The following is a 27,713-nucleotide window of genomic DNA, read 5'->3' on the forward strand; positions in this document are numbered from 1 at the left end:
TTATTTTATTTTCTGCACTGCTTCCAGTAAAGGGTGTGTGTGTGTGTGAGATTTCTTTTTTTTTTTTTTTCGCAATCAGATTTCAGACTAATCTGACCATGGCCTTCAGAATCAGTAGTGCTGGTCAATGTAACTTCAACATTAGCAATGGGACTGTTTATTTGATTTCATTTCTTTATTTTTTTTGGTTAACCAATCAATCCAATCCAATTTCAAATTAGTCTACACAGGGCTGAAGTGTTGGCCCTTTGACGTCAGCATTTTTCTGTCCTCTGGTTGGTCAGTGAAACTTGTAACTTAGACTATCAAAACACACCTGTACATCATTCATTCATCTTCCGTACCGCTTATCCTCACGAGGGTCGTGGGCGTGCTGGATACTATCCCAGCTATGTTCGGGTGAGAGGCGTGGTACACCCTGAACTGGTCACCAACCACAAACCCTAATGGAAAACATTAAGTGAATCCCTCTCTGGCAGGGTCAATCAGAACTGAACATTATCTTGATAAGGGCCGAATACGTTGATATAGCGCTTGTATTGAGTGTCAGTGTTGTGGCTGGTCAATATGTATAATTCTACAATTTATGCATCAACCTAATGTAACTTGGGAAAAGAAACAATCCTAAAACATGTCTTTAGTTGTCTTTTTTTTAATTATTATTATTATTGGGAGTGATGCTCAGACTGCAGAGACATTCACGAAATAGACAGGTGACACTTGGCTGTACACAGTGTTCTTTCTTTTTCTTTTCTTTTTTACATAGAAGTCTAACACTGTCAAAACAACAACAACAAAAAAATGACATCATAAAAGGGAAGCACGCTAAAATGAAAACTCACTTGTTTATGGGCTTTTGATTTTTATCCTCAATTTGACGGAAAAATCGTAACATCCATGCAAAGAATTATACTGGAACCCTCACAATTAACAGCACCAGCATCACTACATATCACTTTTATTATATCTCAGTCCGACAAAACGACAGTATGATCACAGACTTTAATTTTTGTGTCCATGGCCCATTTAAGAGTGCTGAAAGTATTTCTGAATAAGAGTGCATTCTAGTTCAGAATATTTTTTCATATATATATATACAGTATTTTTTCTCAAAAGGAGTACAGGACAAACCAGACCCTGGACATCATTACATACATGTTCTATTTACTTAAATTAACATACTGAATTGTACAATCAACCAGCACTAGAGCAGTGTACATGGGCCAGAGCACAAAACACAGAGAATGTTGGACTTAGTATATTTTTTAAAATCTACCACACTGACTGAAAAAGAGAATAACAATACTACCTGACCCGAGCATCAGTCACCCCCACCCACACTTTGCATTACTCTACTGCTTCTACATTGGCTATTAAATCGATTTCCTGATATTTTTGTTGATATTTTAACAGCAAAACTGATAACACTAGCTGTTTGAAAGTTAGGAAATCAATTTACCATATTTATGCAAATAGTGGGCGGGGGGATTTATTTACTCAACTGCAGACGAGGAAAGCATCTATTCAGGCGGAAGCCTTTATTTGGACATAGATATTCTTTTAAAAAACAATGTAAGTCCTTGTAAAGTGAAAATAAGTGTTTTCTAAATTTGACACATTACAGAGAAGAGTTGTTCACAACACTGCCCAGTTTTAATGATTAAAAAAAAAAAAAATCAAGTATTTAAATAGAGGTTTCAAAATCGTGAAAAATCAAGCCATTCTCTCTACTCTCAAATGCTGTGGGTGTGTCCGCTGAAATCACGCCTCACTCAACTGTCAATCAAACAGTACCATTAGGACCTGGAAAAATTAATGCTTCTTCGTTTGGCATCTGTCGTATGCTTACACATAACTATATGTTTGAGCCACAAAAATACTGTATATCCACTCAAAGCCTCCGGGGGGAATATAACCTTATCCACGCTGTGACAACGAGGCGCTTTAAAGTTACCACACCAGCGTGAAGCCCTCGTACACTCGCTGGCTGTGACGTCTGACTTTCCCCCGGCCCCCTTGCTCCTCCACCTTCTCTCCGTGACGTGCGTGCACTCATGGCCGACAACGAGGCGTTCTAAAGCAGCCACGCTGGCAGCCTATCTGAAGGGAAAATATATTTTAGGGGTATAGGCATAGGTAGCGAGCTAACTGCCCATTGCAGTTGCACAATTTAACATTATATCTCAACTTTTTTTACAGTATATATATTTATAGTTCTCAGTCTGCACGTTTTCAGCAATTATCTTCAGACATGTATAATGTATTTGAAAAAAAAAATCTCTTTAGTACTTTTTGTGACATTTTTTTTGGGGGGGGGGGTGGTGTGCTGTCAGTTTTCTAATGTAAAATGGTTGCCTCGGCTCAATAAATGTTGGGAAACATTGAATTAGAGGGATGGCCATTATATGAGGCAATACAGTAAAAACATGCATCAGCATTTAGTTGGCAGTTATATTCGCTGTACACACTTTCAACATGAACAACCACCAGTATGTTCCCCACATCCACTATAAAATATAATTGGACATTGACCTAAAATATACCAGAAGCGTTGGGTTTTGCATCTTTTATCCATTTGTATCAATGCCAGGAAATAATGCTAGCGGATACAGTAGTACATATACTTTGACCAAAAACGAACTTCCCACTGACAACTTGGTGAATCGTGTAAAAATCTGACCTGAATCCTTCCTGGAAATAGAAAACAATGCAATTTACTGAATGAAGGCCACTGATTTCTCATTTGTCTCAAAAGCTTACATGATTATAAATGCCATCTCGTGCATCTTTGTGAGCCGTTGACCTCACTGGTCATTTTTAGTTGTTTGCTTTCGTTGGGACACAATTGATGTGATTGTCACATCAGTGACGTTGAAATTGAATAAAGAGTCAGCAGGCTGTGCCACTAAAAGAATCTATGTCCCATTTTCATCGCAGAGCCTTACAGGAAATAAAACACTGTGGGACAGTTTCCCCCTGAAGCTCACACAGCAGCGTCATGCAGTTGTGATAACATCACTTTTTGGGATTGGAGCAGATTGATACGCATAACCTAATAACCTGTGATTGTTAGCAAAATGAGTAACTTAATGGATGTTGTTGTCACTTTACATTGTTAGCTTTATACAATAATATCATGCATTTTCCTATTATGGTTACTTTTAAAAGAGAGCCCTAGTTGTCCCATTGCATCAGTACCAGATCTGTTCAGCAGAGGGTGCTGTTGCACAGGAGCAAATTCAGCACAGGCAAGGCTTACACGCTAGTAGGGGAAAAACTTAAATTTGGCAGAACAGTTCTATTTTTGGGAACATGATGATTATTGTAGTAATGTTATTATTATTATTATTATTATTATTATTAAAAAGAAGTGTAACACAGCAACATTTTGAACTCATTCACATACAAGCATACACACATGGCTGTCACCAGGGGCGGAAGATTTTCTGGCGGCGCCAGGGTCAATCATGGTTTAGCCACCCCTATGCCTCTTTCGCCATGGCAACAGAACACCAACAGAGATTTGGCATGGGACCACTACATCCTCTCCCTGACCTAAGTCGGGATCCCCCGTAAACAGACAACAGTAATGCGTTCAAAATCAAGAAAAGATTCATAAGAACATAGGGCAGTTTGGCAGCTTCTAAAAAGTAAACAGAAACACACCTGACGTACAAAAGATTCTTTCATTCAACATAGGACGCTGTCTCAAATGACACACTACGTACATTCCCTGGTACAGAAAATCATACACGTACATTTGGGTGGAGTCCATCTCAATCAGGGAGAAATATGTTGTATTTCACCATTACATCTATGACAATAATAAATATTGATTTAAAGCATGAATAGAATGCAAGTTCTACAAGTCAAATTTGCCTGAGGTTTATTAGTACAATTCAAAGCTGAATAGTGTGTGTGTGTCTGTGTGTCATTTGAGACAGAGCCTGTGATTGATCAACAGTGGATATGCAGAAAGTGAAAATGTTAAAATAAAAATGAACTTTACGCAAAAGATAATGTGACATATAACCATTCCTTTACAATTGAAAAGATACCATTTTGTTATGGTGGCTATATACAGGTACATCTCAATAAATTTGAATATCACAGAAGAACATTCCCAAAGTGAATCTCATATTCTAGATTTATTAAACACGTAGCTATAATATTTTTCATAAAGTCAATTCCTGCTTAATTTTCATATGAAAAATAATTGTGATTGTTTGAATGATGAGTTTTTATCTATCAGCAATAATCATCAACATTATACAAATTTAAATCAGAAAGTATTCTACACTGTGGGTAGTTAATTTATATAACATGAAATTCCTTTTTTGAATTGAACTACTGAAATAGTTTTCCATGATATTATGATTCTACTTTGGCTTATTTTATTTTACACTATATACAGTGGATATAAAAAGTACACACACCCCTGTTAAAAAAATGACACCAAAATAAATCATTTGAAAACCTTTTACACCATTAATTTTACCTAAAACCTGTACAACTCATATTAAAAAATTAAATCTGTTAAAGAGGGGAAGTAAATATAAACAACTGAAATAATGTGGCTGCACAAGTGTGCACACCCGCTTATAACTGGGATGTGGCTGTGTTCAGAATTAACACATGTTAAATGGGATGCGGCACATACCTGCCACCATACAAAGTCCCTCTGATTAATCCCAAATGAAGTTCAGATGTTCTAGTAAGCTTTTTCAGTCATTCTTTGCTCTCCATCAGAATCCTAAAGGTTTTGTGCTAACACTGACTGCCACGATGCTGCCACCACTATGCTTCACTGGCACTGTTTTAGTGATGAGCAGTGTCGTGTTTTTGCGGCAAATATACCTTTTGGAATAACGACCAAAAATGTAAACCTTGTTTTTTTTCAGACCATAAAACATTTTCCCACATTTGATTTCGACGTGCACATTATTGGTCACATTAATGGTGGAAAAAGCTTGGGAGTGATTTACAATATCTTGGTCTAATTTTTTATAGATCACAAAAACCTGGGATTTGAACAGGGGTGTGTAGACTTTTTATACCCACTGTATATAATGTGCAATAAGCGAATTCAAAACCAATTTTCACACCCTCAAGATAACACTTGCGTGAAACAAACATGAATAACTTTATTCATTTGTACTGATTATAGGTCACATTATCTTTTTCCCAAAATATCTGAACGTAGGTTCACTTTGTATAGTCACCGCATCGTAGTCGACTTACACCACAGTACAGCATAGTACACAGCAATCTGCATGAGAATGTGAGATATTGCACTTAGTCACAAAAACATTGTCGTCGTGATGATGATGTTCAGCATGTGTAAATCTACTCAGTTAAGTCACTGTCAGTACAGTATGGCACTTGAGTTGCTATCTCTACATTTGGAAACATGCAGATTCGATACACACTGTTTAACTGCAGCGCGAGGAAAAGAAAACAAATTGAAATGGAATAAATAAAAACATTCCCCAGGACAGTTTGGCATGAGAGGGAATAGTTTAGATTTCAAGTGAAGGTGCTTTTTGTCATACTGCTTATGTGATGATATCCTATTTTGTGTGTGAATAATGCAAAACGGCCTCGTCTTCTATGGTACCTCCTCTTGTTTTCTGTTTTTGATTTTCTTTATTCTTATCCTAATCTGCGTGCAAGTGAGTCTAGAAAAGTGCAGATGAAGCTGGAATGCTCACGAAAACAACAAGAGGAGGAAACAAAAGAGTAGATTATTCTTGTAATCTCACTGAAAATTCTGCCCACGTTGATTGCAAGTGCACCATGACAGATAGCAATTGTATTTGATTTCCCGTCACATCAACGTTTCCTATCTAGCTTCTCTAGTAAATGGGAACCTGGTATGTGGGCGCCGCATTGTTCTCTGTAAACGGAGGGTTTTGGTAGGTCTCTGTAGGCTCTGTGGTGCCCCCTCCTCCTGGTGAGTTGGATGGGCACGGCTGGGTGGGGACTGCGCTCTCCAGGTGCTCTGAGGTGAACAGGGTCATGTCAGTGCCCAGCAGGTACTTCTGCACCGCCCGCACTGTAAGACCAGCCTGAAAGCACAGTTGGATGGGCACACTTAGAAGGAGCGGACTGGCAGCAGTTGTGATTTTTGACATCGCCAGTCCTCGTTGAGAGCGTGAATGAGCTGGAGCCTGTCCCAGCTGACTTTGGGCAAGAGGCAGGGTACAGCATTCACTGGTCGCCAGCCAATCACAGGATACATATACATTAAACAAACAACCATTCACATGCACACTGATGGACAATTTAGAGCAGGGGTGGGCAGAGTACAACCCGGGGGCCAAGCATTGTCTGCTCTGTTCTTTAATGTGGCCATTATTATTATTGATTATTATGACATTTACATTATCATGGGTCCTGTCATATTTGTTACGTTAATTTATAATTTTTTTTATTACATTCTAGGGACTGCTGAAAGTGCGTGAAGTTTGTATGTCAGTGATGCTATGCTAGCATATTATTACACTGTGTAATTTTAGAATGTTAAATAATGACTGCCTCTTCATGAAGGTGTAAAGCGCTACAATTAATAGAAGTAAGACTAGGGGGGGGGGGGGGGTGGAAATGGTACATAAGTTGTTTTAGAAAATAAAGTTGTAAGTCAATTTCAAAATTCCCATACAAACCTAAATGCAACAGCAAAAGACCAGCAGACGCTGTTGTGCCCAAAGGCTGATTCAATATTTTTTATAAATTATTTTTAACATATTGATATTATCCATCCATCCATCCATTTTCTGAGCCGCTTCTCCTCACTGGGGTCGCGGGCGTGCTGGAGCCTATGCCAGCTGTCATCGGGCAGGAGGCGGGGTACACCCTGAACTGGTTGCCAGCCAATTGCAGGGCACATACAAACAAACAACCATTCACATTCACACCTACGGGCAATTTAGAGTTGTCAATTAACCTACCATGCATGTTTTCGGGATGTGGGAGTAAACCGGAGTGCCCGGAGAAAACCCACGCAGGCACGGGGAGAACATGCAAAGGTCCTCAGAACTGTGAGGCTGACACTCTAACCAGTCGCCCACCGTGCTGCCCTATTGATATTCTATGCAGGATAAAAAGTCTCAAACTATATGTCTATAATCTCTGCAGTGAACATAATAATTTTTCGACCAATTAAGTGAAATAAGTAAATTTTTCGCAGTACACCTGCTGATCACACTAATGTGCTGCAGCACAGCGGTTGGAAATAACTGTAACTGTCTACTTTCATATTCTTACCCAAGTGATGATGGAGAAGAAAGAGAAGGCAATTGCAGCCCGAGCTGCATCCGCGCCCTGGTTGAGGGGCAGCTCATCGGTCGTTGTTCGAGACCACTGGTTGGCCAGGAAGCAGAAACTTACAAAGTACAAGAAGGCCCAGAAACCTGCCAGGAACACAGACAGAGCTGCTTTGTAATGAGAGAATCACACAGTCGGGAGAGCTCAGCAGCTGATGTTTCTTCTTTGTGACTTGAAAGGTTTCAATTCTCTTAATATCTCGTGGTGTGTCACTTCATTGATCGGAAACAAGGAAGTACGACAGCTTTGTGTGCCTTTGAAGAGGGAATTTTAGACATCCAGAACAAGCTCCGGTCTTGACGAGTGACGGGCTGTATATTTTGGTATCTTCCATCATGCAGGGCTTGAGGACGAATTTGAAATCTGACTGGTTAAAGAAACAGCCCCATTGCTAATGTAGTTTAAGTTACATCAGCCAGCACTGCTGATTCTGAAATGAAATCTGAGAACACTGTTGCGACAGCCAGGTAACATTCGCACCACTTGACCACTGTCCTCGTTGTGGGTCCACCACAGCAGCGGGTTCTGCATGGCGCATCTTTGCGCCGTTTGCAAATAATCGCAGACCTCTTTGTATGTGGTACAATCATTCCCTGCTCTCCTTCCACTTTGAGAGTGTGTGTCATATTGTCTATCAAGGCCTTCAAACAGACGACAAAGCGTAGTCTACAATGCAAGCTTTTATTCCCAACTGCAGGCAACAACGAAGTTCCGCTCCACAACCTCAGGCATCGTTGGCGTCAACATTCTATACAGTCAACCCTTCAGCATACAGTAAAAGCACGCCACTCGAACAACACGATTGCAGTGAAGGCCTTGCTGGCCCTGACCTCAACAGTTCCCACTGGTGATGGCAGTCTGTGTGTCAGTACTCGGCCGCGTCCTCACCTGAGAAGCCGATCTCAAGCATGACCGCCTTCTTGCGGTCTTTGACGGAGCTGATAGAAGAGAATTTGTAGTCGAGTAGCAGGAAGAAGGAGCAGGCCAGCAGGCCCACCAGGCCCACGAACACACCGTAGTTGCATGCGTCCGCATTTTTGTTGAAGATGCAGTAGAGACGTTCGCTGCCTATGTTCACGTAGCCCTCGTTCACGATGGAGGCGAAGACCACCAGCGAGAAGATCTGTACAACGGGCACAGGAAAAGCAAGATGAGACAACTGCAGTGGCGAACAAAAGCAAAAATATATACGTATACAGTACATAAGGCGTGAAAGATTAGTTGATGATCTTGTCTCATTACAGTATAGAATGACAAACAATCAAGTCACTCGTCACTGTTTTGACACATCAACACCATCGTGAGTATGAGCAATTTAATCCATCCATCCATCCATTTTCTGAGCCGCTTCTCCTCACTAGGGTCGCGGGCGTGCTGGAGCCTATCCCAGCTATCATCGGGCAGGAGGCGGGGTACACCCTGAACTGGTTGCCAGCCAATCGCAGGGCACATAGAAACAAACAACCATTCGCACTCACAGTTTAGAGTCTCCAATTAATGCATGTTTTTGGGATGTGGGAGGAAACCGGAGTGCCCGGAGAAAACCCACGCAGGCACGGGGAGAACATGCAAACTCCACACAGGTGGGGCCGGGGATTGAACCCGGGTCCTCAGAACTGTGAGGCTGACGCTCTAACCAGTCGTCCACCGTGCCGCCATGAGCAATTTAATATGATTGTATAAACGTTTGCGACGATTTCAGGAGGACCCACAATCCCTGAAATCACCTCTTTTCTTGCTTGTGTTCCGTCATCCAACTAAAATATGAATATTTAATTTTATTTTCTGTTTTGATATATGGCAGGTCTCTCGCGAGACATGGCGGCTGCTGGTGTCAGATTGCATTTAGGTTCTTGTGGGAATTTTGAAATCCACTCATTTTGCAAATTCTGTCTTGATTTATGTAAGATAACTTCTAATTTTCCATTGGTGGGAGGTAACATACAAATAATTTATTACTGCAATTAAGTAGATTTTTCTGGTATCTACATGGGTATTTATTAATTTTTCTGAAATCTGAAGTGATTGAGATCTTGGGGTCTTATTAAGCGGGAAAAAACAGGTACAGGTACGACATGGAGGAACGGGAACCAGGCAACATGAACGAGGACTACAACAGAGTCGAAGAAGCAAGATATTCCCCATCCATGGCCTTAATTAAGAACATTATTTGTTGTTGTAGCAAGTTTTGCTCACGCAGGCCCTGTTGTCAGTTCAGTCCGGATTATCCTGTCAGACTTGGATCAAAGCTGTTTCCTGTGATTTAAAAAACATTTTTTTTTTACATTTACCAGTCTTTTTATTCTTTTTAACATAATTATCTGTATTTCTATTTAAGTATAGAGTGTTTTGTAGAGTACTTTTGCCACCCATGTAATTTAAGAACCACTTTTTCTGATCTCAATTCTTCTCAGTGTCTCCTTTGTAAACATACAGTACATCATTTGTTTATTAGTTTTAGTAGTCACATCTCTCGGCAGTGTTTCGAGTGAGCGTCTCTTTGAGCAACGCTCAAGACCAAAGGCATTAACCTCATTTCCATCCTTTCTGTTACGACTGACCGGAGAGTTTGATGCTTCACTTCCTCTCCAGAATCAAACAGTCCTGAGGCATTGTGTGTGTGTGTGTGTGTGTGTGCGTGTGCATGTGAAAAGCATGACAAGTTGCCATTGCAAATTCTATAACGTTTATCATCTTTCTCCTCATGGTGATCACCAACAGGCCTTTTTTCAATTTGAACTGAGTAACAGTGGATGGCAGAACAGGGCCATGTGACACGCACGCACAGCCACATGGGACCGCGGGTCATATGATGCTGGAAGGACACACAAAGGGAGAATGTCGGAGCCACGATCACATGTGTGCTTCTAATCTGCTTCGATACACAGGTGGTTCTATAGTGACTTGGTGCGTTTGCAGCAAAGCAATGCACCTGCAAAAATCACACGAGTAACATTATTTCCAAAAATACTTAAATATTCCTGATTTTGTAAAAAGATATACACATACTTTTAACTATCAAGTTTTTGTGAACGTCTTGTGACTCACAAGAAGGAGTGAGTGTATTTTGGACTACTGTATCCGGATTGACGGGAATGCTCCATTGAACGATCTCATCCCCTTTATAGTCTTACATGTTGTAGCCATTATGTTTGGGAGAACTGGCTGCAAAGAGTCCGTAATGTGAGATGCACGTCATCGTGTTGAATGATGAACTAAGAATGGATGGATGGATTGACAAACAGCTACAGATGGATGGATGACTTTCATTCACTTATGTATTGGAACGGATGAGAAAAATCCCGAAGCTGTCTTTGTGGCAAACATTGTGGTTTGTCTACAATGGATGGATGGATGGATGGATGGATGGATGGATGGATAGATACATAGATAGATAGATAGATAGATAGATAGATAGATAGATAGATAGATAGATAGATAGATAGATAGATAGATAGATAGATAGATAGATAGATAGATAGATAGATAGATAGATAGATATATAGATAGATAGATAGATAGATTAGATAGATTAGATAGATTAGATAGATAGATAGAGTTGTTTGAATTGACCAGTGTCAACACGCCCGTCAGAACCAAATAGCCCTCGTGGCTGTAGTATTTACACACATTTCACGCCGTTACATCACAGCAATCGTCACATCGGTGGTGGTGGTGGAAGGGAGAAGACCTGCGCGTCACCCTGGGTTGACGCTTCCCTTTTCAAGCGACAGGCCACGCACGACGCGAGCTTGTGGGCCTGTGCGTGCGTGTGTACGCGGTTACGTTCACTGACCGATCACAGGTGGGATGACAGCAGGGGAGGCCGGGGTAGCACTGTACCCCCCTGAAATCTGATTGGACCCCTATTAAGTTACATCTCATGGCGGTAAAAACGGAAACTTATCACCCCAGCAGCGGCATGCAGTGTTTCAATAAGCAGCCAGTGCAGTGTGCCAGTCTCTCTCGCCCGCTGGCACACACAAAACACGGGCACATGGGCAAGATACATCTCATGGCGTCTACACATGACCAGTGTCAGCTTCCAACAGCCACTCCGCGTTAACGTCTGCATTTCATTCGGGTTGCTGCTTATATTGACGTGTTTCTCCAATGATTTTAGGGTCGACCAGCTAGCTCTTTCATGGTCTGTTGGCTTCAATGAAATATGACGTGAAATCCTTCACATTTTGCCCTTTGTTATGTCTCTAAACTGTTGTTGTACTGATATGTTCGTTTAAAAGCTTTAAAACTCCAGTGTCAAAAGTATTGCTGTTGCATTTTTTCTCTCTCTTCTATGCAGCATCTTATTTCATTCATTTTGTATTACTGTATTAAATTTGGGTGGCTAAAGAATGTCAAAAATTTGGGTTGCGACTTAATGACTTAAAGTTCAATTTGGGGTCCTGAGGCAAAACCGGGTTGGGTACCACTGAGTCGCTGAAAGTTTGAATATTAAACTTACATCTATAGTGGTCTATTTCCCCTGACATTTTTTAGGTTTGAAGTGGGGATTTGATAACATTGTGCAATTGTAAGTGATGCTAAGAGTAACAAAACTGGCCGTTTTTGTTTTTTCCGTTGAGAAATGAAAAAACAGGGCGACAAGATGTATAACTTCTTTTTAAAGAGAAGCAAGTCAGGCAACGGTAAGGTGGACAGAGAGTGTGAGAGAATCACTCGTGTGTGTGTGCGCTGAGTAACTGTGAGTGGATTACTGTGTGATTATTGAAAAATTGTTGCAGTTGTGCTTCTGTGTTGTAAACATTGTTAATAAACTTACATTTATGCGCACAAACCTCATCTTCTGTGTGGCTTAGTATGTAGATTGCAACATTTAAGAGTCTCGGATTGCAATTCATTGGTGTAGAAACAAATTCATTGTCATAGTCTGTGGACCCCCTGAAATAGCCTTGGCCACCCCAACGATAAAAGTCGAGCTCCGCCAAGGGACGACAGACGACGTTTAGGGGGGAACAGCAGCTAATTTTGCCGAACAATATGGCTTTACGTGATGAATGTGACTATATGATCATTTAAAGGTTACAAATAACGAGAAGTGAATTATGAATGGTTTGGCTCATTCTGACGCAGCACAATTATGATTAAAAAGGGGGTCTGTTGCATTTGTGCCCCTTGAACATCTGTAATAAGGAAAATGCTGGAGAATAACTGGGCCTTGGTTGCATCCTCTGCATCAACACACCCTTTAACAGAACATTTATCACCCCTTTCTGCACATGTAGATGTCTCCATTTATCGTTTGTGTGGTTTCCAAAAAAATCATTTACATTTGTAGTAGGACCGTCACGAGGCTCGCGCAGCTACGATAACAGATAATCCACGCGCACAGGCGCACCAACAGCAGCAGCATAAATCCCACTTTGAAAATCCAAACAAACATGTCTCACCCACGACAAGGCTCTGAGGATGGTCTGTGGCTGTTTGGCGAAGCTGATTGGGTCGACAGTGGACCCGGCGCGGCCCGCTCCGAACGATCCCACTCCGTCCATCTTCGCTGGTTCCATGAACGCTCCCCGACGCTCTCTCGCGCGCGGCTCCGGGGCACGCGCGCCGCCCGCCCAGCTCTGCTGCAGGGACGCTCCTGCGTGCGCGCTCACGCCTCCTGCAGCGGCCACGCGCGCGACGAGCACGAGGGCTGCTTTCGCTCTCGCTGGGAACGCATTGAGATCAATACTGCCCTGCCAAACCGTGACTGTGGAATATTTCAATACATATCTAATGGCTTCGACTGTGGTAATGAGCATTGCCTTATAATTATTTTTGAAATTTTGATCAAGCAAAATATATACATTACGTACCGGTATAGAGTTTAGATTTTGTAGGGGGAAAAAAATGCATTTATTTATTTAGGTGGCCATTCAGGCATTTAGTGTCCATTTGAGCTGAGGCCAGTGTGTGAGGAAGTAGCTACAAATGAAAGGAAACGCATCTGTCAATCAATGAATTAGCTACTACTCGACCTTATACACTTGCTGCGTCTAAATATATCATACAAAGTCGCCACATTTTCATTCCTTGAATGTGTAGTGGCCAGGTCTCTCGGAATACAGTAACCTAAGTTACAAGTCTTAATCCCACCCCCTAAACAATGTGGTTGTTCATTAATAGCGTGCACATGCACACGCATGCGTGCGCGCGCGCACACACACACGCACACACACATCAGGTCACATTTGACCTGAGAAGTCCTTTGACTTGCAGAAGACTAATTGCCTACCAGTGACGAATCAATGTGATAATCCATTTCAAAATTTCAAAGGGTCATGCCCATATTTCCATACAAAAATGTTTGGGGATGTTACGATCTCATAATGCAGAATAACTTCCAGGCATTTTGTTGAAAAAAAAAACAACTTTAATTTGGAATTTGTTTTGATGATATCAGCATTAACCCCAAAGAATATGATGTCCAGACTCAACACAGTACAGTGGAAAAATGATTAACATGATTATGAAAATAAAATACACATGATCAAAATGACTCATTTTTTCCAAAGAACTTGTGGACAGTAAAACTATGTCAATTTTAAAGAAAAAATCATTTAACCAAATTATACAAACTGTAGTTAGCAGAGCACTGTGTGGGACGTGCCAAAATATATATTCTTTAAAGGAAAACATTGAGGAAACCCATTTTAAGAGACTTATCTTTGTACTGGTGTGTGTCCAAATCTTCGGCCACTTATAAGACCAGATGACTAATTGATGAGTGATTTCTGATGAAGACGCCAATGGCACTAGTGATAGTGATATTGGTGCAAAATAACAAAGCTTGTTTGTTTGCACCCTCAATTTTGTTTATGGGACCAAATATATTGGTAAACAGCAGAACAGGAAAATCCATGTTTAAAAAAAAATAAATAAATAAAAAAAAAAAATTATCTTCACGTGATGTTGCGCCAAAGCCGAACGCATCGACACTCAAAAGATCTGGGAGGGTTTTTTTTTTTAGTCACAGGAGCCATCTTTCCATCCATCCTTCCACCTCTCATCAACTCGGGAGCAATCAAACTCCGGTTTTCCCAGACGCACATTGATGTTGTTATGGAGTCGACAGAACCACTGGGACAGAGCGTGACGGCTCTTTGTGTCCGGCTGATTGGTTTTTAATCTGTGGGGAGCAAATGATGGTTTTTAATCTGTGGGGAGCAAATGATGTCATCTAAGGAAAAAAAAAAAAAAAAAAAAAACTGCCTCTGACAAAGAGACAAAAGACAAGATACTGTACTTGCTCAAATGGTAGGCTAACATCTATGAACTGAGTTAATTTCAGTTACTGTTTTATTTTTCTTCTGAGTAAAGGGAAGGAGTCTATTTAAGGACATGATTGTTTGTTTTAAAGGAGACCTATTATGGATGCACATATACAAATGGGTCGCTGCAGTGCCTACCACTCGTCAAGTGTGAAATTACACAACCAAGTAAACCATTAGTGAGCTGGCTATTTCTGAAAATGTGTCTGTGGATGAGTGTTTCAAAATTTGGGAAAAAAATGGGAAAATTATGATGCCACCCACACATTGACTTTTTATACCCATGAATAAATGCAAATGAGTAAATCTATGAGGAAATACAGTACTAGAGAATGTTTTTTTTTTTTTTTTTTTTTTAAACTCCCACCATGCAAAGATGTATTGCGTCATTGAACACTGATTCCATAAGAGTTCTGTGGTCTGACCTGCTTCTAAGGTCTTCTGCACATTCATCACAGGGGAAGAATTTGGAGAATAGGTTAATGAACTGGCCCATCTCTTGCTGCTGGCTGACAGATGGTTTGTCAGGGTAATATGCAGCCATGGTGTGCAGAAAGGACCAGGTGTTACGTCCCAACTCTTGCCTGTCCAGCGGACACTCAGGCTCTTGTGCCTCCAACTCATTTTGAGACTCCTGTACGGGTTTAAAATGGACGTTAAATAATAATCTGTATGCTGGACAGTAGAATCTGCCCTGATTTGACACTTCTTGTACTGCATCCTCTGAAACAGCGGTCCTTAACTACAAAAAAAGATTTTATTGATCAGTCTTGATCAATAATGGTACCAAGATAATAATTTAATTGCTTTGGCCTGAGCACAAACACCGTGATTAGATGTGTTTTGAAGACAATAACAACACACATAAAATCAATCAATCTAAAAAAACTAAACAAAACATTTTTTTTAAACCACCTGCCAATCTGCATTGACCTCATGTCACCTGCACAGCAGCTGTCGTCTGCTGCTTCTGTGTCTTCATCCATGATTTAAAGTCCGTACAAGCGCGGCACGGCTTCTTTTGGACGCCGCCGCTCGGCTGCTGCTCCTCGGAAGTGCTGCCCGGCACCGCAAAAGGAAAACCTTCAAAAGCAGGTGAGCTGGAGGCTGGTGGCGAGCCTTTCTGGGATGAGGACGCCGACATGTTGGTCCTCCGACCCGCTTAATTAAAATAGTTATTTATTAACTAGCTGTCAGCCTGCAAAGTGATTCATGTTTAATATGTAATATCCTTAATAGTGAGCGAACATGCTTAACCTGCATGCTTCCCCGGGTGATATAAATCCTACACTTGGTCGTGCGTTTTTGACGGAAGCGAGAGTCTGGAGGTGCCGACGGTTTTCCGGTTGTGACGACAGAATGTGACAGAGTCTAGGTCATAGATATGAATACTAGATTTGCCAGTGTGCTTTATTATTGGGGCTATTCTACGTTCCTACATGGCAGCCATGTTGGAAAGGTCGTCTTTCCCCTAGAAGACAATGCATGGACACTGAAATCAAGGCGTAACTTGCTCATTTCTCAACCGATTTTTATGATAGTTACTGTTTTGTCACTGCTAAAGTGTATGCTGTCAATACGAAACATTTGGGGTAAAAAAGCAAAAAAAAAAATGTGAAAGGGACTTCCCGCTCCCTTGTCGTAATTGTACGGCGTTTTACGCAAACGTAAGCACCACAGTGTGTCGGAATCCTCAGTATTCTGCTTTTCTTGTTGTCCACACATGGAATGAGCTGCCGACTTGGGCCTTCCTACGGAGCTCAAAATGGGCGTACCGTGTCTACCTACAGCTGTATCTGTGATCTACGACGTAGTTAGGCATTGGTAAACACTACCATCTAGTGGTTTAAAATGGAACACCAGGGGAAAATTGTTGATGACTGTGCAGCAAAATGGATCCACACGGAAAGTGGATGATGGTTGCTCCATTACTAGCAGTGAGAGGTCAAGGTCAGAAAGGCCTCCTCTGTTGGCCAAAACACTATCAGAAGCACTGACTTACATTTACAACCGAAATGTTAACATTTGTTCCATGACTTTGTAAGTTATTCGGTCACTTTCTAGTGGTGTATGTGGATCTTAGATTTTGTTGTCAATTAAGATTTTGAGGCAAATTTATTTGTATAGCCCTTAATCACAAAATACTCTCAAAGGGCTGCCACAGTTGGCAATTATTGATGACATCCCCTTATCTAAACCCCCCCAATTAAGGAAAAACTCAAAACCTTGAGAAGGTACCGCAGATGCGGTGGATCCCTCTTGCAGGATGAGCAGGCTGCAATTTCAGCCTCTATGTGCTGCAGGGTCAATCTAATCTGCCCAGGGTCTTCGATCAGTCCTATTGGTCTTTTTGTCAACCAATGTGGATACTTTTTATAATCACTGTATGTTGCAGTTTTGGGTTTTTGTACAGTATCAGTTGGTTGATTTGTTTTATAATATTACTAAATTCGTTTTACTTATGCATTCATATAACTGACAAATTAGTTGATTGAATAATTCATTCATTCATCTTCCGTTCCGCTTCTCCACAAAAGGGTCGCGGGCGTGCTGGAGTCTATCCCAGCTATATTCGGGCGAGAGGCGGGGTACAACCTGAACTGGTCGCCAGCCAATCGCAGGGCACATATCAACAAACAACCATTTGCACTCACATTCACACGTATGGGGAATTTTGAGTTTTCAATTAAGCTACCATGCATGTTTTTGGGATGTGGGAGGAAACCGGCGTGCCCGGAGAAAACCCACACAGGCACGGGGAGAACATTCAAACTCCACACAGGCGGGGCCGGTTATTGAACCCGGGTCCTCAGAACTGTGAGGCTGACGCTCTAACCAGTTGTCCACCGTGCCGCTATTTAAATAATCAATTATTTAATCAGGTGGCACGGTGCACGACTGGTTAGCACATCTGCCTCAGAGTTCTGAGGACCGCAATTCAATGCCCGGCCCCACCCGTGTGGAGTTTGCAAGTTCTCCCCGTGCCTGCGTGGGTTTTCTCCGGGCACGCCGGTTTCCTCCCACATCCCCAAAACATGCATGAATTGGAGACTCTAAATTGCCCGTAGGTGTGAATGTGAGTGCGAATGGTTGTTTGTTTGTATATGCCCTGCGATTGGCCGGCAACCAGTTCAGGGTGTACCACGTCTCCTGTCCGATGATAGCTGGGATAGACTCCAGCACGCCCGCGACTCTAGTGAGGAGAAGCGGCTCAGAAAATGGATGGATGGATTATTTAAATGTATTTTTTATTTTATTATTAAAATATTTTAACCTTAAAATAAAAATATTGTCTTTTATCTAATCTAAAAATAACCTTGTCGATCTGTTCAACTTTTGTGCTCGAGGGCTTTTTCTTTCTCAATAAAGATGTCAATACAGCAGCCTTTAACGTTCTTTTCATAGTGATTGCAATAATATGACCGTTGCTTAATGACTCTCTGTAATTTTGTGTTTATGTCCTAAATATATATTTTATTATCGTGGCTTGTTCACTGCCGTACTAGAGGGGCTTCAACTAGTAGGAGACAAATTCGTTGTGTGTTTTCAACATATCTGTCTGGCCAATGAAGATGATTCAGAATCTGATTCTGATTTCTTTCATACTCCTCACATAAGATGGCGCTATTGAGCCGTGGAGGCTAATGAGACCGTCAACAAAGAAGTGTCGCCTTCACTAGCACCAGGCTGCTAGCGTTTTGCTCATCCGAAGCATGCCGAGTAGTGGAGCTTATGGTGAAGTTTAAACGTGTATTTTTTTTGCAGCCTTCTAAGCTGAATGCGGATCCTCATTTGAACAACTGTGGGTTCGATTTGCCGTCTTTTAAAAATGTTTTCCCTGACTGTTAAAATCCGTTTGCTTTGCTTTTTAGCGGTTTGGCTAGCCAAGCTACATTGACACATTTGTGTATGGGCTTTTCTTTATTTGACAGTACAACTGGAGTCCAGCTGAAGTGACATTATGGGGATTTTGGAGAAAATCTCCGAAATAGAGAGAGAAATTTCTCGGACGCAGAAAAACAAAGGTAACGTGGGAGCAAGTGGCGAGGTTACTGCCAAGAATGATAAGGGAAGAACCTTTGAGTGTTTTGTGGCAGTGGCATGTCTCAACATATCATTGGAAAACCTTCCTCGAAAATATTGCTATCACGTGGTATTTAATCAAAATGACAACTTGTAACATTTGTAGGCTTTTCTGTTTCCAAATCAACAACTGAAGATGACACATGCACTTGCAGAATAACAGTGCTGGTTTATGGTGCTTTCCTTCCTTTCTCGGACAGCCACTGAGTACCATCTGGGCTTGCTGAAGGCCAAGTTAGCCAAATACAGATCTCAGCTGCTGGAGCCCTCCAAGTCGGCGGGGGCCAAAGGCGAAGGCTTCGATGTTATGAAATCTGGAGATGCACGTGTTGCTCTTATTGGTTTCCCCTCAGTGGGTAAGGTATGTCTTCAGATTTTGGTTTTTTTTTCCCCTTTCTTTCCGGGTAGTACATTCAACTGTGTGAAGATACTGTAAGGACACGGATGATCACAGTTTTAGGCGACTTCAAATTATACTTTGCAAAATGGATGATTAACTGTGCCCGGGTGCCGATGGTGGCGGCCATCATTGGCAAGGACCGAGTCTCCCGAGAGCCGTTGCCCCCTCCTACTTGTTTACATCCGCTACACTCTACTTTCTCTTTTGTGTTCATTGACTCTTATCTACTGTATATACTCCTTTTACATAGTGCCAGTAGTGCAGCCACACAATTCTGTGTTGGGTGCGCAAAACCAATCGTCGACAGGGGTGGTCACACCTGGTCACCACATAGCTCGGCCCCTGCATAGTGCCCCTCTGTGTTCAAAGTGAGACACCACCTAACTGAACTGAACTCAAGTTTATTTATAGAGCACTTTAAATGACAACCATAGCTGGTACAAAGTGGTGTACATAAAACACATTTAAACATTGAAGAATGTTTAATACCTAATAATAAAATAAAAACTAATTTTCATTACAATGGCAAGATATAATGGTATGGTAAAGTATCTACTCGGTATCGGCGAGCGCTCAAATGTCCTTGTACCTATATTCGTGCTCTGAAATAAGTGATATCGGTGCAGCCCTACTTTTACTATGATTCTGTGCTTGCAAACCCACTTGTGAGGTTTACAACATGTAATTTCATACATTAAAAGTTGGGAAAGTGGCATGCTTTTTTTTTTTTTTTTTGTCTCTCAGTCCACTTTCCTCAGCTTGATGACATCAACCGCCAGTGAAGCTGCCTCCTACGAGTTCACCACCCTCACCTGCATACCAGGTGTCCTTGAGGTAGACTCATTACCATCACTACACCTATACCGTATTGTGGCTCCTGTTCCACTCACACTGGCATGTTTTTCTACTGCTAGTACAAAGGGGCCAACATCCAGTTGCTCGATTTGCCAGGAATCATTGAGGGCGCATCTCAAGGTAGTCTACAGTTCTTTCATGTCTGCTGAGTGAGCAACCCTGATCCATCTCGTCAGACTGTGCCAGTGTGGATGATTATTGTGTAATTGTGATATGCTGACAGGTAAGGGAAGGGGTCGTCAGGTCATCGCCGTTGCCAGGACATCAGACGTTGTCATAATGATGTTGGATGCCACCAAAGGGGACGTCCAGAGGTGGGTGGTGCACACTTATTTGTGTGCATGTCTTTGTGTTTATAAAGTCCAGACTACAGCCATGACGTTTGTCGTTTCTCTCTAGAACACTTTTAGAAAAAGAGTTGGAGTCGGTGGGCATTAGGCTTAACAGGGAAAAACCTAATATATATTTCAAGGTAAGCCGTTTTACTCTTTGATACCATTTGCCTTCAAGTGAAGTACATACAGGAATGTGCAAAAGCCACTACTAGCTTTGTTGATTTAATGACCTTTTCCACAGTTGTCAACTTATTTTAACAATAAAACTGTAATGTAGTAGTGTATCGTGCAAGACATAGCTCCAGTGCTGTGAAAAAGTATTGGCTCCTTTCTCAAATTCTTATATTTTTGCATAGTTTCTCCACTTGGTTTAAGATAATCAAACAACTGTAAATATCAGACAAATATAACCCAAGTGGACTTAAAATGCTGTTAAATGGTTCTTTCATATATAAAGGGAAAAAAAAAAACTATTCTGTTACCTGGCCCTGTGTGAAAAAGTAATTGTCCCTTATACCTAATAACTGGTTGAGCCATCCTCAGCAGCAACAACTGAAATTAAGTGTTTTCTATAACTGGTAGTTGTCATTTTGTTGCAGCCTTTTTAGATCTTTTGTCAGACTTGATTTTGTTGGGACAGATTCTATTTAACTGATTTCTTGATTGAACAGGTCTGGATGTAATCAGGCTTTGGTGTGATCAGTGTAAATTAACCAGAAGTTGTGATTAACCACAATTAATTCATGAGTGGTTCATGTGGCTAAACTATGCAAAAATATACAAATCTGAGAAGGAGGGGCCATTACTTTTTAACGGCACTGCATTACAATGATAACATGGAAATTACAATTTTTTTTCATTAATATTATAAATGAATAAGCTTTTGTTTAGTATTGGGATAAATGTGCATAGAAATGATTATTATTTCCACAAATTGAGTCACTATGGTAACAATGGAGCAGTCCACCCCCCACAATCCTTATGGCACCACCTGCATTTCGGTCATCCTCCGTTAACCATAAAGTAGCCGTCTAATTAATAGTTGGACCAACCGCCTGTTTTGGTCAAGCTCGGGATTGTATGACTTTGAGAGCATTTGGCTTTAGAGGTTCCACTCTTCTGCCTCCAAAAGGATAAATGTGTTACATATTCTTTTTCCTCCCCTATGTCTCAACAGCAAAAGAAAGGCGGTGGCCTCTCCTACAACTCCACAGTACCTCTGACCCACTGCTCGGAGAAGCTCGTTCAGCTCATCCTTCATGAATATAGTATCCTTTTACAGGCAGGAAAGCAGGAAAGAAAGACTGTTTGATGCTCTTGTTTTCATTGACTGGCCGTCTCAGAAATCTTTAACGCAGAAGTCCTCTTCAGGGAGGACAGCACGCCAGACGAGTTCATTGATGTCATTGTTGGGAACAGAGTTTACATGCCTTGTCTATATGTAAGTTGTCTTTGGAAGGGTTGTTTTGAGTTGCTGTTTAATTTGTATGTTTTTCATGTACGCATATTGGTCTGTGCGCATCAACTAGGTGTACAATAAGGTGGATCAAATCTCTATCGAGGAGGTGGACCGCCTGGCTCGTAGACCTCACAGTGTTGTCATCAGGTCGGCCATTTAATTGCGTGCTATTGTGTGTGTTGGTTCAGTGGTTGACTGCTCTTCTTTTACTAGTTGTGGCATGAACCTCAACCTGGATTATCTTCTAGAGACGCTATGGGAATACTTGGCTTTGATTTGCATTTTTACCAAGAAAAGAGGAGGTATTTTATATACACATTTGCACATGGCTACGACTGTAAATGCGTTCTGCATTCATGTTCAACTTGTTGTTTTTCTCACCCCATCAGAGCGCCCAGATTTCAGTGACGCCATCATCATGAGAAGAGGAGCAAGTGTAGAACATGTGGTCAGTAGATAGCCACATGTCATATGTACTAGTTCAGTGTTTGGTTGACTTGAGGACAACATGTACATACATTTGTTTGCAGTGCCATCGCATTCACAGAACCTTAGCAAGCCAGTTCAAGTATGCTCTGGTTTGGGTAAGTTTTTACACAGCTCCACAGTGTTTTTGACTGCAGGGGCGGGGTTTTGACCATATTCCCTTGATCCACTATGGGCAACGTTAACAATCAATTATCAATTCTTGGTTGGTATTATTTTTTTTAATAGAGATAATCGCTCTCTGAATTCTCTTGAGTCTTGTTTTGATGCCACTGTGGTATCAACCTGATACAACAAATTAGTTGAGTAAATCAACAGCACCTCTGCACTCCCTTTTGCCTCGGTTGCATCTAGACAAGATTGAGTCCACACAAAAGACGCAACTTTTAATCATTAATCTCTTAACAATCAATGTTTTCTAATAAAAGCTCCTACAATATTTTACAGTAATACGATAATTAAACAATGTAAAGAATTAAACGGCTCCTTCTGGTATGCATGCCTTGGCCGTCATGGGGCAGCTATATATACGCATGGATGCAAACGAAGAAGACGGTCACAATTATTCAATAAGCTGCAGTAATAGTTGTTTTTAGCAGAAAATCAAGAATATATGCGTGAGTATTTTTATATTGTCTCTCTACATGTGTTTGTATTCAAGTATCCGTTGTAAAAGGGTTATTACACTGTGACATCGATGCTAGTTTTGTCAACCCGTCTATGGTGCTTTGCATCGTGTGTTAGCTTTAAGGTAGCAGTCTTTTTTCAAGGGAAGGTTATGTGGATGTTTTAAGTACAAAACTTGTGATTCTCTTCGTTGTATGTTTAGCTTGACAGTAAATTTGAACTAGTAGTAGCAATAAACAGCTTGAAGCAAGCACTTGGCCTCTTTCTTTCGGAGGGAAGAATTGTTCACTCGCTACCAAACTGCTGTTTGATGTTATGAAGTTCGCTGCAACCATCTATGGCTTGTATTTCAAATTTTTGCTTGCAAGTCAAAGCAAAAAAAAAAAAAAAAGGCCCTGTGACAGTTCGTAGCTTGAAAAACTGCAAGTCGGATCACTCGTGAGTCGCGGTACCTCTGTTAGTGTTGTGAAAGCCTGAATTCCAGCAAGCATATTTTAGATTTTTTTTTTTTAATTATTATTCTGAAGGGCGCACTCATGTTAGATAATTTTATCACTTTAAATACTAATTAGATTTACTCCAAGATTTGTATCAAACACGTGCACCATAATACATTTTTGTACTCTTTTGTAGGGCACCAGCACAAAGTACAGTCCTCAGAGGGTGGGTCTGACGCATATCATGGAGCACGAGGATGTCATCCAGATCGTCAAGAAGTAAAGAGATCTTCAGTCATTTGGGACGTTCTGTAAGAGCTGTCAGTGGCATTAAATTGGGTGGAAAAGTTGTACCTATACTCGCGTGCAACAGAAGTGCACCCACAAACTCTTTGTATTACTTTTAACAAAAAAAACCCTACAAATGACAAAACGGATCAGTTTGGCAAAAGCTGATTCATTCATTTCTTTTTAATTAAATCGACGAATAGTTGATTGACAAAGCGAGTCATGATGAAAAAAGAATAAAGTCCACATAACTTTAAAACCAAAACGTCCTTGTTTGTTTGTGCTTTAAACATCTCATAAGGTCAGTGTTGACCAGCAGTTGCCTCCCTGCATACTTGCTATCTCCTCACTATGCAGCAGGTAAGGGTCTCTCACCTTTGAACCTTTCCCTCCCGCCTCTCCATTAGACTCTGTCCCAACCACCCAGCTGCTTGTCTTTTTTTTCTTTTTTCTTAAACTCACAGCCAATGTACACACTTCTCAAACACACGCATGCCCAAGCACAATGACAACATTAAAAATTGAGGCGCATCTCTTGGATGAAGAGGAAGAGAAGAGGGGATACGCTTTGCCAAAGAGAGAGGGGCTTGTGGATTCTTCTCTGTCTTCTTTTAAGATATTAACTGAAGATGTCCTCATCATGTATAGCTGTGGCCAGCCATGGACTGAGAGCTTTGAAATATCCTGAGTAGGAAGAGAGGAATGATGGAGGGATGACTGCCAAGGGGAAGAGAAGAAACGGGTACAGTGGAGTGAGCGTGCATTGTGTGAGTGGAGCAGACACTTGATGCTAGTTGGTCACTGTGTGCGTGTGGTGTGTCCATGTACGCAGGCTCGAATTGTGATCTTTCAGAAGCTTTCCCGTCACATGAACTTGTCTCGTCGTTTTAAAGTGGAAGGTGAATTTCAGGAAATACTTTATGGGTGCAAAAGTTTAGCCTTTTAGAGCCTGTTCTGGTCAGTTAAAACGAAGATAATGAAGGCATACACATTGCTCTTTTTGGGTAGTACAGGCTTGAGAAAAGTATGGCTTGGGGGCCACATGAGGCCCATTCCATTCGTCAATCTGGTCCACTTAGCGGTCATATAATAGACTGTATTGCCAAGAGTATATCATTTTAAGTGATATCCCATTCTAAATCCATATGGTTTCATATGATGTTGGTCTATCCTTTGCAGCTCTAACATCTTCAACTCTTGTGGGAAGGCTTTCAACAAGGTTTAAGAGAGAGTTTATGGGAATTTTTGCCCAACACAGCATATTTGAGGTCGTGCAGGCCAGTCAAGTTCATCCAAACCAAATTCTCTCATCCATGTCTTTATGGATCTTGCTTTGTGCACTGCGCACAGAAATGTTGGAAGAGGAAGGGGTAATACTCAAATTGTTTGACAGTTCATAATCTCTTGGTATGCTGAAGCAATGAGAGATCCTTTCACTGGAGCTCAGGGGTTAAATTTTCTGGACAATTTCAACTTTGTGGGAACAGTTTGGAGATGGGCCCTTCCAGTTCCAACATCACTGTGCATCAGTGGACAAATCAAGTTTCAGAAAGACATGGATGAGAGTACTTATATACATTCATTGGTTGATTTATTCGGTACACCTATACGATGCTATACAAAAGCTGTAAATTATTATTTGATTCAATTTTTACTGACAGGGTTTTATTTAACAGAGTATGCTTATTGTTAATGTAGTTTGCCAAGGTGTACCAAATTATATACAGCTCTCAGTATGATGCAGTGCAGTTCTACATCACTGAAAACTCCATCCATCCATTTTCTATTGTGCTTGTCCCCATTAGGGTAATGTGTGAGCTGAAGCCTGTTACAGCTGACTTTGGGCAAGAGTCTGAGTATACTGTGGACTTGTTGCCGGTCTATCACAGGGCACAAATAGACAAACGACCATTCACGCTCACATTTAAACACTGCTCTACACCAAAGAAGCCCACGCAAGCACGGGGAGAACATGCAAATTCCACAGCCTCAGCCAAGATTCAAGTCCAGAACCCCTCGACTGTGAGGCAGATGCGCTAAACAGTCGTCTGCAAACTACAACCACCAAAATGAACATTGTTGAATTAATACCCCTATTACAGTGTCAATCAAGACAATTAGCATATCTCTGAAGGCAGATTTGTATTATTTTTATTTTATTTACTTATTTTTTAATACAACTGTTCTTATACCGAATCTTATTACAGCGTGCAAATGTCCCTCCTGGTGTGGTGACTGAGTGTATATTATTAATGAAAGAGGTTGTTTGCAATACTGAATGTTCCAGACAAATGACATACGAGTAGATCTCACACAATGACAGAACATCCTGGTTTGTGTAGTATGCAAGAAGAGCGCATTTTCATCACATCACTATTGACACACTGAAAATGTGGATGTTGTCTTTGTGCTTCAGCAGACATACAGCGACCTTCTAAACAAACACATTATTAGTCTGTGTTTGTTTTTAGCCTGTTTCCTCACCTTTAGCTATACTTTATACTATAGTAGGCTTAGTGGAGACAGACAGGGTTTGTGTGTCGTGTGCATATGACATACATTTGAAACCAGGTGTTTACATACACTACATTAAAATAAACTTTTTTTCCACACTGTCTAACCTGAAATCACACTGATCTTTTCCTGTTTTAGGTCAATTAGGATTACCAAAATGATTTCTATTTGCTAAATGCCAGACTAATGAGGATTAAAAATTATTTTTTTATTTGTCATTAGCCTAGTTTACATACCTATTGTGCCTTTTTCCCCCTGCACTGCGTCTGAATGTTTACATGGTGTATCAAATAAAAACAGGTACACATATGCAGTACATTTTTGTATGGTATTAATTTAAGAACTTTGTTTGTGATGATGTGACTTAGATAATGCTCACATCACATGCTGAAATAAAGGGAAAATCCAAAGGGTTCACATACTCTTTCTTGCTACTGCTTTCTGTGTGTATATTGTCTTCCTTTGTTTGTTTGGCACAGCCCTTGACATCCCACCTTTATTGTGACGTGTGTGTGTGTCTGTGTGTATGTGACATCTTTTTGCTTCAAATGTATGTGTGGTGCACTGATAAGCACCCACACACAAGCTCCTTACGACCTGTCAGGGGGGTTTCACTTCAGGGTTTGACATTGGTGACCAGTGTGGAATGATGATAGCATCTTGTGTGTGTGTGTGGTGTCCAACCTATCAACACACAATAGGTCTGTCTGGTTGTTTACCAAGGCTACACAAATGGATAAGTGAAGCATGTTTACTAAGAAATGTAATATGGCACCACTCATGTATTGACTGGACAATAGAAGTAGTATGGCATTAGATACATTTTGCAAATATAAGGCATTTGTTCTATGAACGCTCATGTAATCCATTCAACTTTGTTCTGTGTGTGTGTGTGTGTGTGTTTAGTGAGCTATAAAACGTGAGCAAATGTACCAGAGAAGATCTCTGAGGTCTACACAGACAGCCAGTGTGTGGAACAGCAAATGTTTCAACGGATATTGGTGCACAATGACCAGTGACTGTGGCTCAACGTAAACAGGAAGGTAAGTCAAGTGTACATATGTTTCGTCATTGTTCTTGATTTATCTGCATTCTAAAATCATAGCATAAAAGGATGAGAGATGGATGATTGGGTGGATGGAAAGTCACACATTCGGTTTTATTCATCGGTCACATTTGTGATACATGGACACACACACACACAAAAGATGATAATATTTTGATGTTAATATGTGACATAATGTTAAACCTAAAATTAGGTACAGTGTATATTCTTGCCAAATTTTTTGTTTCTGTTATTCGGGCTAGAAATGACAGAAGGAAGTGACAAAAGAGCCATTGACAAATATTTGTCATATTCATTATTTATAAATGTTGAAAACCATTCATATCCTGACAATTTTGAAGAAAAAGTCTTTTGCATCACTCCAAAGGACCCTGGAACCATCTCCAGAGCATTATAATCAACTGTAAATGTTTTACATTGTATTGTATTGAAAATGGATATTAATCATTTTTTACATGGACGTTTTTGTCCAAATGCAATGAAAATAATTATTGATATCTCTGTTATGCCACTTTCCTGTGTCATTTCCTGTCAAAATACAGCCAGTAAAAATGTACTAT

At 40.9% G+C, this 27,713-nt stretch overlaps 4 protein-coding genes across 6 annotated transcripts in view; 2 read left to right on the forward strand and 2 right to left on the reverse strand.

The window, feature by feature from the left end:
• Positions 1–636: 636 nt before the first annotated feature.
• On the reverse strand, positions 637–12,929 carry syngr3a (synaptogyrin 3a). Its single transcript, XM_061748146.1, has 4 exons — positions 12,738–12,929; positions 8,215–8,449; positions 7,267–7,412; positions 637–6,068 (listed from the first exon to the last, which is right to left on the reverse strand). The coding sequence occupies exons 1-4, from the start codon at positions 12,852–12,854 to the stop codon at positions 5,856–5,858; spliced, it is 711 nt and encodes a 236-aa protein (XP_061604130.1). The 5' UTR covers positions 12,855–12,929; the 3' UTR covers positions 637–5,855.
• Positions 12,930–13,631: 702 nt separating this feature from the next.
• Positions 13,632–15,967, reverse strand: gfer (growth factor, augmenter of liver regeneration (ERV1 homolog, S. cerevisiae)). The gene is made up of 3 exons (XM_061749737.1): positions 15,547–15,967; positions 15,029–15,237; positions 13,632–14,461 (listed from the first exon to the last, which is right to left on the reverse strand). The coding sequence occupies exons 1-3, from the start codon at positions 15,745–15,747 to the stop codon at positions 14,299–14,301; spliced, it is 573 nt and encodes a 190-aa protein (XP_061605721.1). The 5' UTR covers positions 15,748–15,967; the 3' UTR covers positions 13,632–14,298.
• Positions 15,565–23,838, forward strand: drg2 (developmentally regulated GTP binding protein 2). Of its 3 annotated transcripts, none has more exons than XM_061749735.1 (14): positions 15,565–15,698; positions 18,536–18,628; positions 18,887–19,047; positions 19,831–19,920; positions 20,001–20,061; positions 20,165–20,255; positions 20,341–20,413; positions 21,454–21,544; positions 21,620–21,717; positions 21,806–21,882; positions 21,949–22,037; positions 22,125–22,183; positions 22,266–22,319; positions 23,482–23,838. In XM_061749735.1, exons 2-14 carry the CDS (start codon positions 18,565–18,567, stop codon positions 23,566–23,568), a joined length of 1,095 nt encoding a protein of 364 aa, XP_061605719.1. In that variant the 5' UTR covers positions 15,565–15,698; positions 18,536–18,564; the 3' UTR covers positions 23,569–23,838. The 3 variants fall into 3 exon arrangements, with proteins under 3 accessions (XP_061605719.1, XP_061605720.1, XP_061605718.1); XM_061749734.1 differs by lacking the exon at positions 15,565–15,698 and adding an exon at positions 18,240–18,405; XM_061749736.1 differs by lacking the exons at positions 15,565–15,698; positions 22,266–22,319 and adding an exon at positions 18,237–18,405.
• Positions 23,839–23,988: 150 nt separating this feature from the next.
• myo15aa (myosin XVAa) overlaps positions 23,989–27,713 on the forward strand; it is a 52,478-nt gene continuing 48,753 nt past the window's right edge. The window contains exon 1 of the mRNA XM_061749731.1: positions 23,989–27,130. The gene's annotated coding sequence lies outside the window, so the exon portion shown is untranslated. The remainder of the gene's footprint in view (positions 27,131–27,713) is intronic.

The sequence above is a fragment of the Phyllopteryx taeniolatus genome, chromosome 16 (genome assembly GCF_024500385.1).
Source record: "Phyllopteryx taeniolatus isolate TA_2022b chromosome 16, UOR_Ptae_1.2, whole genome shotgun sequence".
Lineage (NCBI taxonomy): Eukaryota > Metazoa > Chordata > Actinopteri > Syngnathiformes > Syngnathidae > Phyllopteryx > Phyllopteryx taeniolatus.

What these genes read in the sequence shown, in the direction of transcription:
- drg2 (XM_061749735.1), top strand. Translation starts at nt 18,565, where the DNA reads ATGGGGATTTTGGAGAAAATCTCCGAAATAGAGAGAGAAATTTCTCGG. An exon ending in GCTCATCCTTCATGAATATA is followed by an intron (nt 21,545 to 21,619) that starts GTATCCTTTTAC and finishes TGGCCGTCTCAG; the next exon opens with AAATCTTTAACGCAGAAGTC. An exon ending in TTTTACCAAGAAAAGAGGAG is followed by an intron (nt 22,038 to 22,124) that starts GTATTTTATATA and finishes TCACCCCATCAG; the next exon opens with AGCGCCCAGATTTCAGTGAC.
- gfer (XM_061749737.1), bottom strand. Translation starts at nt 15,747, where the DNA reads ATGTCGGCGTCCTCATCCCAGAAAGGCTCGCCACCAGCCTCCAGCTCA. An exon ending in AGACGACAGCTGCTGTGCAG is followed by an intron (nt 15,238 to 15,546) that starts GTGACATGAGGT and finishes AAACCCGTACAG; the next exon opens with GAGTCTCAAAATGAGTTGGA. An exon ending in GCAGAAGACCTTAGAAGCAG is followed by an intron (nt 14,462 to 15,028) that starts GTCAGACCACAG and finishes TGCTCCCCACAG; the next exon opens with ATTAAAAACCAATCAGCCGG.
- syngr3a (XM_061748146.1), bottom strand. Translation starts at nt 12,854, where the DNA reads ATGGAACCAGCGAAGATGGACGGAGTGGGATCGTTCGGAGCGGGCCGC. An exon ending in TCCTCAGAGCCTTGTCGTGG is followed by an intron (nt 8,450 to 12,737) that starts GTGAGACATGTT and finishes CCCGTTGTACAG; the next exon opens with ATCTTCTCGCTGGTGGTCTT. An exon ending in TCTTCTCCATCATCACTTGG is followed by an intron (nt 6,069 to 7,266) that starts GTAAGAATATGA and finishes CTGTGCTTTCAG; the next exon opens with GCTGGTCTTACAGTGCGGGC.